Here is a 12,913-nt window from a genome sequence, read left to right on the forward strand (position 1 = left end):
TCGACCATCATGACCACTGCGCTTTCTCCCCTCATCGAGGTAAGGCCTCGGGTGGGATGAAAGCTGCCATCTCAGGCCGGGCCTGCAGACTCGGAGAGGGTGCAGACGCTGCCTCGCTTCGCTGGTCTTTGTCGCGGCGCCCACCGTACCCGGGGAGCATCTCCGCCGTCAACACCAGCTGTGTGACGACACCGCCGCCAACGGGCACAAACGCCGCACCCTCAGTGTTCACCAAAACACCATCCTTTTTCTCCGCAGTCATGGCACCGGCGGCTCCCGCCGCATCCCCATCAGCCAAACCTGCAGCCGCTGCAACAGCTAGTGCCGGAGTCCCTGCAGCAGCGGACACTGGACGAGACTGAGGACGCTGCAGCATGTCCTCCATGTCTTCGCTGTCGAAGTCTTCATCGCTCTCATCCTCCTCATCACCCACCCTGCCTTTGGATATGTTCTCCGTCGTATGTGTCATCTCCCGCGGTGAGAGGCTGCCGCTCGTGGCCTTGTCGGCATGGTCTCCCGAGGGTGCGCTTGACTGCTGCGACATGCCGTTAAGGGCACTGCCAATGACCTTGGTAGGGGCCAAAGCGTTCGGAGCGGCGGAAGCTCCGGTCGGCGACGTTGTCAACGTGGGGCAGCTGCCGATACCCTCGGTGGTGCCACCAGCCATCCTCCCTGCTAGAGTCGCCAGCGTGGCCGAAGCGCTATTATGGTGGCTGAGTGGCGCAACAAGGCCGACGCGCCCCAGCCCGCCAGACGCCGCACTGGTGGGCTGGGTCTCCAGCTGCTGCTGCTGCTGCGTTGGCAGCTGTCCGTGGTGGAGGATCGAATGGATATCACTGAGTTGGACACCCTTCTGCGCGGTGGCGACCGGCGCCACCGGCGGCGCCGCTGTGGAGAACCACAAATCGAGCGTCGCGGGGTCTGAATGATGCGGAGAGGGGACGAGACCGTAGGTGTTCGGCTTAGTGGAAGCGGAGCGCGCGGAAGCAGCAACGGGCGATGCTCTCTGAGGATTCCCTTGAGGCGCTGGACTTGGTGGTGTCGGTGATGCGCCAGCGATGGATCCGCGACCGCTCGTACTGGAGCGTGGCGGTGCCATCGCCTCAGCTGCACCGTTCAAAGGTGCTCGCGCCGCCGGCGCCGTGGTAAGCTTGGCCTGGGGAGCGGCTGCGACTTCCTGTGTTTGACTCACATCCGCTCCGGCAGCCACACTCGCTGCGTGACGAGGCTGCGACAGCGGAGGCTGATGGTGCCTAGAGACATTATCTGCCACCTCCGCGACGCCAGCGTTGCGGCGATCTGTGCGAGTGACAAGCAGCTTCCTCTTCGCCCGAAGCTCCGCACCGCGCGATGGCGGCGCCATCAGCTGCGTCATGGTGGCCGGCATAAAACTCGCGTTCGAGTATAGCAAGTCCTGTTGCGAGAGCACCGAGCGTGGTGGCTGCCGCGCAGCGTTGGAAAGGGCACTGGACGGAAGGCTGCGCGCCGCCGCGTGCACGTAGCCGGCGCCTCGACTGGCCGGCAGCGAGACGGTAGCAGTGACGGAGTCCCTGCCGGTGCTGAGATGCTGCTGCTGGCGCGACGGCACCAGCGACTCCACCATGTGCGCATGCGACGCGGCGACAGGGCTCAGAAACGGACGGTGCTGCAAGCGACTAAGGGCGGCCTCGTCGTCGTCCTCGCTATCCTCGCCCTCCTCACGCTCCAAGGCGTGATAGAGGTCCCGCTTGAAGGTGAAGTGACTCGGGGTCTTGGAGTTGTCCCAGCGCCAGCGCAGCGGCACAGCGCCGGTAATTTGCTCCTGCGCGATGTACTGGAACACATCTGTGTACTTGTCCGACAAGTCGCTGATATGGCAAAGGATGTCGTACTCCTCGATGTCATCGGCTGTGTGAACAGAAAGCTGGCGGCTCGAGATTGGGGCCAGCGCCACGTCCTCACCGGCACGCAGGCGCTGCATCAGCAGGCGGCGCACCATGCTTACGATCCCTTCCACGCATTCCTCCGAGTCGAAGGTGGAGTTGGGTGGGTAGCTCGGGATAATAGGAATGAACACGAAATCGGGGTACGGCTCCGCCGCCCGAATAGAGATGAAGGAGTGGCTGCTCCGCAGCACGTACTGCACGCCGACGATGTCCTCCAGGTCTAGCCAGCGAGGGCACTTGCCATCTAGTTGCAGTAGCAGAATGGAGTCGTGTGTGATGCAAAGATAGCCTTCCATACCGCGCACCTCACGCTGTTGCCGGACGTAGACGACGTGGCCAATCTGGAGCGAGTAGAAGACAACGTCGTTGAGGCGGCGGAAGGCGTGGCGCAGGTGCAGCGGGACAGTCGCCAGCGCAATACCGTTGCGGGGGTCATAGGGCGGAAGCCCAGCGTGCAACGGGCCGCACAGACCGTGGCGCACTAAAGCCTGTCGAAGGCGGAGGCTGACAATGCGGAACACATCGTAGTTGGCTGCGCGGAAGTGCAGCTGCACAAGCTTTTCATCCTTTGCGTTGCCGCCTCCTGCTGCGCTTCGCTGACGCCGCCGGAAAAAGCTGTAGCCGCTCCGCGTGCTGCCGGTGGGTGTTGACGGGGGTGAATTGAACGCCACATCATCGGTGTCGTCCGCGTCGCCGCCGTCGCTTTCCTCCTCTGTTTCCGCCTCCGACGCCGCCACGGAAGTTTCCTCGTCGTCCTCCTCGTCGTCCGGAACGAGGTCGATGTCCCGAAACATGTTCTCGTCCTCATCCTCGAAGTCGTCGTCGAGAGACTCGTTCACTGGATAGCTGGGCATGTGCAGGAACCCTGACGGCGACTCCGGCTCCGGCACCTCATGCTCGGCATTGACCAGCAAGGGCTGGCTCACACCCGCGGTCTCAGACGCGGCACCCTCGTTCGCGTCGCTGTCGTACAGATGCATAGAGCTTCGGAGAGACGTACTGCGGTGGCGAGAGGCGGTGCTCCACAAGGAGAAGCTCTTCTCGGACATTCCGCCGATGCTGCGGTTACTGGAGCTCGCCACCTTGCCGCGGCTGCGGCGGCTCTCCAAGGGCCGCTCGAAGCCAACCACAATGAGTGTGAGCAAGATGCGTTCATCGAAGTCGATGCTGCCAGGCGCCACGATGTACTCGTCTGCCGCATACCGCAGCTGCGTCACTTTCACCTTCCCACTCCACCGAACCTTTCGACTGGAGGTGCCGCCCGAGGAGTTGGGGGACGCCGTCCAGCTGCGGTCGGCGTCGTGGCTGCGCGTCATGACCTCCTCAATATCTACGCGGCTCAGTGATTTTGTGTAGTACAGATACCGGTACTTGCTGTCAAAGGCCACCTGCCGCACCTGCCAACGCTGCGTGAGCGGGCTTTGCTTCTCCAGAAAGAAATAGTGCATCTTTCGCAGGGCGTCGTGAATACACGCAGACGAAGGCGGTGGAGAAGCCCGCAACGAGAGTCGAAGGAGAGAGGAGCGACACGGTGCCGCACGCGTCTCAGACGAAGGCCTAAGAGAGGGACGGTGAGGAGAAGGGAGGGCACAGGCACAGCGGCCAACACGGTAGTGGGGAGTCGGGCGATGTCCGCAGGCGAAAACGGAAGCGCCTCCGTCGGTCTTTTCGTGTCGCTGCACCGCTGCCTCGAAACGATCGTTGGGGGCCCGCTTCAGACGCGCCTCTCCTCCAAGTCAGACCCGCAAAGGTGTGCGCGGCAGGTGCCACCTAAAGGCGCCTTCCCTCTCTCCACCACGGCGTTGTGTTGTCGAAGAGCGGACGCCAAAAGAACGCAAGGCGAATCGCGACACACAAGCGACGAGCGGTCAAGGAGGAGGGGGGAAGGAGACAGGTGAAAACCTCGGCGTCACCACGTTCAGACGGGCGGGGTGTGGGGGTGCCTATGGCAGGCGAGATCAGGTCCGAGAAGGTGTTCAGATGCGTGCTTGCGCGCGTGTCTGCCGCTCACGCCGAGGTCCGCGAAGCAAAACGTAAAAGCAACGGCGTTCCACAGGTCGCGAAAAGAAAGCGAGGCAAAAAGAGGTCAGCACAGGCGGAGGGCATAACAGGACGCGGCGTTGAAGCACAATGGCGTTGAAGGCAGGGCTGTGACTCAGTGAGTGCGCGCGAGCAGAAAAAAGGATGGGTGATGAGTGCCGGAGCGGAACGCACGCGAGTGATGAGAGGAGGCACGAAACATAAAAGAAACGGAAGACGTGAGCTCTCTTGACCGCAGAAGATGAACAGAGAGGAATCCACGCAGATGGCATGACCGTGTCACCAACAGAATATAGTTAGACAGATAGATATAGAGGGAGGGCGTGATGTGATGCGTTTGTGCAAACGCAGCATATAGGCAGCACGGCATATATGCGGATGCACTCTGCTGTCTTTCTCGCCGAGTTATCCCCTCTTCCCCCCTTCCCTTACTTCTGTCTGCCAATGGCGTCCAACGAGAGAGATAGAGAGAGGGAGCGAATAGAAAGAAAGGCCACTGCACTGCTTTGCGCGTGTATGTGCGAGGGCCCTGGCACGCGTCCTCACGTAGGATGGGAGGGGAGGGGATGCAAAAGGGGGGAGGGGGAGAAGGGGTGCGCAAGACTTGATCAGAGGCAGCGGTGCTGTGGCGAGGACAAGTCAAAGGCGTCGTGTGGAATCCAGCCAGCGATGGCGACCGTCTCTCTGTCTCTGTGTGGGAATGGGCGCTAAAGGAGGGGGAAGACGTACGTGATGCAGAAGAGCTGCGACGCCGCCACAAAAAGATGAAGGGGGGAAGAAAAGGGCGTAGCCGCAAGCGAAGAGAAGACTGTGGAAACGGAACAGAAGAGGTGGTTAGGCTAGAGGCAGCGCGCAGCCAAAAAGTCGGCCAGAGCGGAACGTGTGAGAGGTGCCATTGTGCTCTCCGGCTGGAACGGCTGCACGCGGCTACTGCGCCCGAGTCTGCTCATCCAGACGTACTCGAGCCGTTCTTCCCCTCCAAGGAGAGGAGCGCACCCCACTGCCGCGGGTTGCTTACCCGCGCCTCTGCTACGGAATGGGGCGCAGCAGACAGGTATTCTCTGCGGCAGACTTCTCTTGTCGTGCCCAGCCTTGTCGACTCCCTTTCCTCATGCGTGAGCGTGCGTGTGTGCCGCGTATACATACATATACCTTTTTTTTCCCACTCTGCTGCGTTAGATGACCGTTTGTACTTCACTTTCGCGCAGTCGTCTCCGCCGTGTCGACGGCGAGGAGATCCCTATGGGCACATATGCAATTATGTGTGCTCGTTACATACTACGTGGATACAAAGAAATTAATTCGCATGAGCACGCCTGATGCGCATCCAACGCAGGGGCCCTCCAGAACAGCAAGCACACAGCGCCGCTCTATCGCCATCTCGTGAGCCTCTACCCAACACGGCAGAGCCAGAAAAGAAGAACGTCCCGAAGCAGCAATGGCCATCATGGGAGCGCCAAGGCCAAAAAGGGGAGGGGAGCACGCCTACGTCGCAGGAGGAGGCGTCATGCCACGAATGGGCCGGACACTAAGCCACCAAACCGCAGGTGGAGATGTCCGCGGATGCGCTCGCACCGCTAGCGCCGTCGCTCCTCCCGAGTCATCCATGCACTACACGATCCTTTGCTTACTTGAGCTTCGGCCACAGCTTAGGGTCGACGCACACGTCCACGCAGTGTATGATGTCGAAGTACTGATTGTAGCAGTGCGGCTCCTTCATGGCATCCACGGACTTGATGCGCTCGAGGCAGGCATTGTACGCCTCCACCTTCTTGGCGCACTCAGTCGCCAGGCACTCCTTCTCGAGGTCCAGTTTGATGTCTACCGGGTCGGACGCCATGACGAGGCCGTCGACAATGCGAATTTAGCGGACAGCGGAAATACGGGCAAAGGAAAACGCGTTGGCCTTGACCTGCGTAAGGGGCATCTCCGTGGGGTAGCGAGAGAGAGGAGGGGGTGAGGAGGAGGGGGCGCCGTTCGTGGGCCGGAAGCAGAGGCCGTTTTTTTTTTTAGGAGGAGCAAAGAAGAGACATCACAGACGAAGAGCGTAAACGACGGATGGGGTGAGGGATTACATCAGGCAGCCATTCTCGTCGCTTTCGGTCGCGCGTGTGCGACTGCGCACGATGAGAAACGGTCGCTTGCGCGCCCCGATGCACCGGGTGTGTGCGCTGCGTCTCATGTTCCGCTTTAGAGTAGAAGAATAGGCGGCTGCAGCATAGCGCAGGGCGTTGGCAAACCTACCCTATTCTTTTTCTCGCGTTGTGCGCGCTGTCCAGCAGCGAGGCGCCTGCCACACGCATGCGGGCACGAGACCATCAACCAGCTCCGAGAAGTTCCCACCTCTTCGCCGTATTTTATTCTGTGGTGTATGTGTGTGGCCTTTTCTAATGAAAAAAGGACATCACCGCCCCATTGTACCGCTCCACCGAGAGGAAGCGGCAAAGCCGACGGACTGTAAGATGGCCCCCGGTGCACCCGCGCTCGCTCACGTTCGGTCAATGGACTTGACGAGCGTCATGGAGGGCGCATCGTTGCACAGGGAGAGCAGGTGACGACGGTGCTGTAATACATCACATGGGGGAAGGGATGACGGAAGGGCGCGCCAGAACAAACAGATCTACAAGTTTGTGCCCCCTTACACACAGAGACACACACGGACAGGCACGTGATAGCCTTTACAACAGAGCATGGAGGAAGGCGTGCGGCAAAGGGTTGCCATGCACGTGCGGGGAAGGGGAGAGGGAGAGGGGTGTCAATGGGAACGATGCTGCAGAGAGGCGAAGATGTCTTGGCTGATTCTCGCGTTCGTCTACCCACGAGCGCATCATGCGTGTCATGTGCCGGTCAAGGCAGCTCCCGAGAAGCAAAAACAAAAAGGCAGAAAGGACTCACCATGGGGATCAGAAGTGCGCTGCAGCCGAGAGGAATGGGAGGGGAGAGAGGGGCGGGGCAGAGGGTGCGAATACAGCACGCGCCCCAATGCGTACCGTTTTCTTTGCTGAGGGGGCCGTCTCGATCAGGCATGCGCGCGCGTCCTCGGACGAGAGAGTGGGGCAGATTGCTCGCCATTACATCATAGCGCATGCCCGGTATTGCTCGTTGTAATACTGCTCATCGTATCGCTTCTGCGACTCCCTTATCTGCCTGCGTTGTGCATTGACGGTGTCCACCTGCCGTTGCAGCTTTTTCATGGCAGCGCCCAGTGGCACACGCTCCACGCGCAGCCGCACCTCGCCACTGTAGGCCATCTCTCCGGCGCCCGTGTCTCTGGCTCCACCGTCAAGCACAACATTGCACTCAACGAGATTGAACCGATCTGAGAGGCTACCTTCGCGCCTGTTGTCGTCGCCGGCCCACAAGGCGTCCATGGAAAGGAGATCCACGTCTGCAACACCGACAGATGCCGTCTCGAAGAGAATGACGCGCAGCCGATCATACTTGTGAACGATAAAGTAGCCACAGCTGCCGGCGCTGCTGTTTGCATCGGCCCACACAAGCTTCTTTCGGTCCACGAGGATGGGGGATCGGTATGGCTTGTTATCGAAGAGAGACACGCTTTCGTACACCGGGACAATGCAGTTCGTCTGGCCGAACACCCAGACCTCACCGTGGCACTGGAAGCGGTCCGGCATCTGCGGCTGCACCTCCACAACTTCCAAAAACTGCACCGCGATGGCGAAGAGATCGGTGCGGCTGTCGTAGTGCCTCATTTCACGCCACATGCGACCATAACGGTCACGCAGTGCCGTGATGGCGGCCATGTCACGCGAATCTCGCCCGTGCGCGGTGCCGACCGTCGTCTCGCCACGCCCGCCACGCCGCACGGAGGCGCTCGTGACGGGGTTCCAGCCCACCATGTTTTGTTCGCGGTTGAGCACGAGGCGTGTGTCTGCGGTGCCGGACGTCGTGTCGAGTGGAGCCCCTACGCTGCTCTCCAGGGCGGAGTACGGGGTTGCATTGGCGAGGCGGGCGGTCTCGGCATCGGCGACTCGACGCTGCGCCGCCGCGATTTTGTCGCGCTCCACCGCTGCCACGTAGGCCATCATGCACTGCAGATACGGAATCACCCGAGAGAAGCCCTCGCGAGGGTCCACCGGGACATACTGATGGATCGGCACCAGCTCAAACACAGGTATCTCCTCCCTCAGGCCCACCTCGAACTCAGACACGGCACCTCCACGAGCATCAGCCGGAGACGTGACAGAGGTGCCGCGACTTTGACTGGCACCCTCGGCCGAAGGAGCACGGCGATGCTTGCGAAAGTGCTGATCGATTCGACGGCCGTCTGGAAAGAGCACGTCGAAGGACTGCGTGCCAGTCTTCACCAACGCACCGAGCACCAACGTCCGCACCGGCTGCTCCTTGTGCTCGGCGTCCTCGTACGAGGTCGGCAGCTGCTTCTTGATCTTCGGGTCACACGCTTCGCGGTTGACCGGCCAGCGATCCACCTCCATCGAGTTCAGATTCACCACTGTGCGGTTTTGCAGGCGCAGGTACAGGTCCGGCACGTCGAAGATGGACTGGGACGTCCTCTTCTGGGCGCCGTACGATTGCATCAAGGTGGCGCCAATGACAATGCTGTCCACGTTGTCCGGCACGCGATAGGTCAGCAGATCAATGGACTCCTCATCCCCGGCCGCAGTGGAGCCGCAAAGGGCGTCGCCGGAGTGGCGAGCCGCGTCCCGCGCCATCGACCGCAGCTTTCCATTCTTTGGATACAAGTGATCGACGTAATTGTTGCTTTCGTCGAGGAAGAGGAGAAAGGCGTCGATGTCGTGCTCGCCGCTCCAGCCAACGCCGAAGCGCACGTCGGATAGTGTCCAGGAGGCGATTTCCGCCGGCACCTTCGACAAGGAATAGTCTGGCAGGTTCTGCAGGACGTCCAGGAATGACTGACGCGGCACCCCAAGCACATCCATCATGAGCGGCAGCGTGTCGACAAACGAGTAACCGAACGTGCGCACGTTGAGCTCTCGCAGGTCCCACGCCTGAGCTGCGAAGCCGCCGAGCGAGCTGCCCCCATCCGCCAAAGATACGCCATCCTCCTGCGAGGCTGGAGCACGAATCAGCATGGCAGCCAGATTGGCGGTGCCGTTTTCTGTTGACGGCTTCAGGTTTATGATGCCGACGCGCTCGTTCGTAGATTCATTAAAGATGACCAGTTTCGCCCTCGACAGCACCGTGAAGTCCTGGCCAGTGTAGCTCGACACGGACACGAAGATGACGTCTGCATCGGGCGGTATTTTGCCCATGACGAACGTGAGCATCTCATCCACAAGCTCTCGGTGACGATGACGGTGCCGGCGGCGACGTAACGGTCGCTGGGCCTCACCCAGAGCGGCGCCATGGTCATCCTCGTCATAGCCGATCGCCTCGTCCGCTGCTTGCTGGACGTTCGCGAGCTCCTCTTCCTCGTACAGACGGTCAAAAAGATTCTCCGCCGCGTTTGTGTAGTCGCGCGTACCTAAAACGCCCCCACTCGCCGGCGCGTGCCCGTCTGCTCTCCGCCGCGCCTGCTGGTGACGCCGCCGTGCAGCGAGTGCGAGGCCGGGTAGCTGATTGTTCTCCTCGCCACCGACTGTGCTATCGCCACTCAGAAACATGTAGGGCAGTAGCGGCAGATCCACCACGTCGTGCGCCCGCAACGCCGCCTCATCGGTGCCCTCTGGAAAGAGATGGTTGAAGAAGACGACGTCGAGAAATCGGCCCTCCTTCGTGAAGCAGACGGCGCTGAGGTCGAGGTCGACCGGGTCAACGCCCACAAAATCCCACGAGAGGCCGACAGACAGCACGATGCTGCCTGGCACGCGAAACACCTTCTGGCGCACGTCCGAGTACGACATGGGCGTGGCAAAGGTGGGCGCAGGCCACGGGCGGTTCGCACGTCACCGACAGACGGCAGAGGAAGAGGAAGAGGGAGCGGAAAAAAAGAAAGAAACGCCACGGAGAGGATTTTTGATCTCGCAGTGGGATGGGAGGCGCTATTCGCGAGGGGATGGCCTATGTGGCTGCAAGCAAACGAAGAGAGGCGGCAGCGATCGAGGAGGGGGACGGATTCAGACGCGGAGCCGTGCGCACGTTCGTGGCTACGGAAGAGAGAGATGGAGATAGCGAGAAGCAGTGCTCAGCGCACAAGTAGCGAGTGTGTGCGTGTGTGTGTATGTATGTTCGGGGGGGAAGTAGGGTAAAAACGTGGGTTGGAGCGCCCGTTACGTGTAGGTGAAGCCGTCTGTTGATGGGCAGCTGACTTTTCGTTTTGGGGGCACACTCAAATGACGCTGCCGTCAACTCCACATGTCGCTAAGGCGCTGCTGCTTACCCGGCGCGTGTACGCGCGTCAGGAGAGGGTGTGAAGAAAAGAGCGAAGTGCGCGTGAGGGAGGGGAGGAAGGGAAAGTAAAGCGAAAGAAAACAAAAGGCGAAGGGAGGGGTGAAGTGTGGCGACGTCGCTGCGCCCATAGGGAAGGGCGGAGCGAGTTCGAGCAGCGAGCAGCAAAGTCGCCTCCTCGCACCTGCGTCAGCGGCGGAAAGCAGCATAGATGAAGCATACCGCTATCAGCAATAAAACAGCACGCGCACCAGCGTATGAAGCATGTGTAGTCCCCCCTTTTATCGAATGCAGAGCATGTCTCTCTTAGGGGCCGTGCACCAGAGCACTCTGCAGCTCTCCCGCTTCATCGGCCTTCTTTTTCTTTTTTCTTTCCCGCTGTTGGTGGACGCGATTTGCGCATTGCCGTCATCATCGCTTCCCATCGCTCTCTCGGGATGCTGCAGAGAGTGTGTGTGTGTGTGCGTGTGTGAAAGAGGTTGGCAGAGTTAAAAAAAAAAAATAAGCGTATTTCGCCTATGCTCTCTCCCGAGACGCCACGTCGTTTGTTGAGACGAAGAGACGCACTCGGAGGTTCAGTCGGGACGGAATGGTAAAGGATGCGCTCGATGGCGTTGCGCGCGCGGAGGGGGAGGGGGTGGAACCGTAGCCGATGCGTGCAGCTGTGGCATAGCGGGTCGCTCTCGCTCCGTCTTTCTTGTGACGTTTCGCCCCTTTTCTGCTCCACGTTCACATAAGCAGCCGGCTGCGCCTCCTTCGTCGACACGTATACAGAGCCCAATAATACTGTCGGCGTGGAGTCACATCAGCCATGCAACACCGGTGCTCACGCGCGAGTGCGACGGACTATTTGCACCCCCGCACGCACACAGCTCCCCTTGCACAGGATAGAATCCGCAGGCGTGCGCTTTTCCAAACGAGCTTGTCCATGGCGGCCGCCCCCTCGCATACTTCTTTTTTTTGTTCAGTCACTGTGTGCGTACCGCCACTTCTGACAGGGTCCGTCTGCTCACTGCCACCGTGAGGAACGCCTACGTCTTTTTGCTTTTTTCCTTTTCAATTTTTCGCTTCCCCTTTTCTTTGACTCAGTAAAAAAAATTCTTTTTTTTTTGCGTTGGCGGTGGCCTCGCGCATGTCTGCTATGCGGCGCCTTTTTTCTTCGTTTCCGTTTTACTCGCCTCTCACGAGAGCACAGGTGAGGCGTTTGAGAAGCGCATACGTGTGCGTGTGTGTATGTGTATGCGTTAGAGGGAGGGAGGGAGGGGGGAAGGAGGGAGGCATGCGAGGACACTTGCAGCCACAAGCATCAATCACAGATCCTTCTCCGCCTCCCCGTCATCACTGGCTTCCTTGAGGTCGGGCTTCGAGGAGGGTGTCTCTCGTTCGCTTTCCGCCTGCGCTTTGATGAGGCCCGCCTCCTTCTCCGCCATGGCGCCGTATGTCTTCTTCACCACCTCCAGCACCTCCTGAAGGTTGTCGCCGATGATAATGTTGTCAAAGATGCTCCCGCCCTCCACCTGCCAGACGTCGATGCCGACGTACTGCAGCGGCGCTGGCGCCTTGTACAGGTTCGAGTCTTTCTTGTACGCAGGGTTCGGTATCTGCGGCGGCACCCACGCACCCTTGAAGTCAGGGTTGCTGATGCGGCGCGGCCTCCATGTGCCGCGGTATTTTGGGTTCGCAATACGCGGCGCCTCCCACTCGCCGTCCTCTGCATCGTCCCAGTCCTCCGGCTTCACAGCCTCTGTGTCTGGGATGGTGGCCGGTTCGTTGTCCCAGTCCTCTGGCTTCGAGTCGGTCGGGTCATCCATCATCTCATCATCGACCCAGTCCTTCGGCTTCTCCTTCGTCGGGTCGTCGATGGTCTTGGGGGGCAACATATCCCACTCCTCCTCGAACGACCCCGCCACGGCATACTCACCATCAACGTACAGCTGATACGTGTTGTTCGGCGCGATCTCGAGCGTGTAGACGTGTGTGGCGCTGCCCTCCTTTGGATTCCACTGCTTCTTCCAGAGGTGGTTTGTGCCGTTGTAGTTCAAAATAATGTGCACAACGGTCTTAAAGCCGCAGACATCGGGGCCGAACATCAGCCAGTAGGGAGAGTCGCCGTGGAAGTCCTTCTGGTCCAGCTCCGAGAAGAGCTTAAGGTAGGTGCCGCCGCAGTTCAAATTCTGCTCGTTCTTCACAGAGTACGACAGAACGATTGGCTTGCCTTCGTTCGAAACCGGGGTCGGCAGCTTCTTCGAGACGGCGTAGAACTTCGAGTCCTCCGTCAGCTTCAGCCCCTGCTCCTTCACGGCATCCACGTGCACCTTACCCGACGAGAGCTCGGCCTTGCCGTAGTCGCTTGAGTGCTCGGAGTGCACCCACCCATCCATGGTGTTGAACTCCTCGTGGAAGAAGATCTCCGCCTGCACAAAGGACACGCAGAGAATCAGCACGCCGAGTATGGCGGCCAACACCGCACGCTGCGCCATGATTCGATCACCGGTGACGCAGAGAAAAAAAACACGTTGGGGAGCCAAACCAAAGCGAAGAAGAAAATTGCAGGCACGAAAATGGCGGGAGTCTCACAGTATGGCGGTAATGCGAAGTGCTCCTGCGCGAGGGAGGAT

At 60.1% G+C, this 12,913-nt stretch overlaps 4 protein-coding genes across 4 annotated transcripts; all 4 read right to left on the reverse strand.

The window, feature by feature from the left end:
* Positions 1–31: 31 nt before the first annotated feature.
* Positions 32–3,373, reverse strand: LSCM1_01568 (uncharacterized protein; the record flags this gene model as incomplete). Its single annotated transcript, XM_067319172.1, has 1 exon — positions 32–3,373. One exon carries the CDS (start codon positions 3,371–3,373, stop codon positions 32–34), a length of 3,342 nt encoding a protein of 1,113 aa, XP_067176451.1.
* A 2,219-nt stretch (positions 3,374–5,592) lies between these two features.
* LSCM1_01569 (uncharacterized protein) lies at positions 5,593–5,805 on the reverse strand (the record flags this gene model as incomplete). The annotated part of the gene is made up of 1 exon (XM_067319173.1): positions 5,593–5,805. One exon carries the CDS (start codon positions 5,803–5,805, stop codon positions 5,593–5,595), a length of 213 nt encoding a protein of 70 aa, XP_067176452.1.
* Positions 5,806–7,036: 1,231 nt separating this feature from the next.
* On the reverse strand, positions 7,037–9,811 carry LSCM1_01570 (uncharacterized protein; the record flags this gene model as incomplete). The annotated part of the gene is made up of 1 exon (XM_067319174.1): positions 7,037–9,811. One exon carries the CDS (start codon positions 9,809–9,811, stop codon positions 7,037–7,039), a length of 2,775 nt encoding a protein of 924 aa, XP_067176453.1.
* Positions 9,812–11,605: 1,794 nt separating this feature from the next.
* On the reverse strand, positions 11,606–12,775 carry LSCM1_01571 (uncharacterized protein; the record flags this gene model as incomplete). Its single annotated transcript, XM_067319175.1, has 1 exon — positions 11,606–12,775. The coding sequence occupies one exon, from the start codon at positions 12,773–12,775 to the stop codon at positions 11,606–11,608; it is 1,170 nt and encodes a 389-aa protein (XP_067176454.1).
* Positions 12,776–12,913: the final 138 nt, after the last annotated feature.

Source organism: Leishmania martiniquensis, chromosome 31 (genome assembly GCF_017916325.1).
Source record: "Leishmania martiniquensis isolate LSCM1 chromosome 31, whole genome shotgun sequence".
NCBI classification, from domain to species: Eukaryota; Euglenozoa; class Kinetoplastea; order Trypanosomatida; family Trypanosomatidae; genus Leishmania; species Leishmania martiniquensis.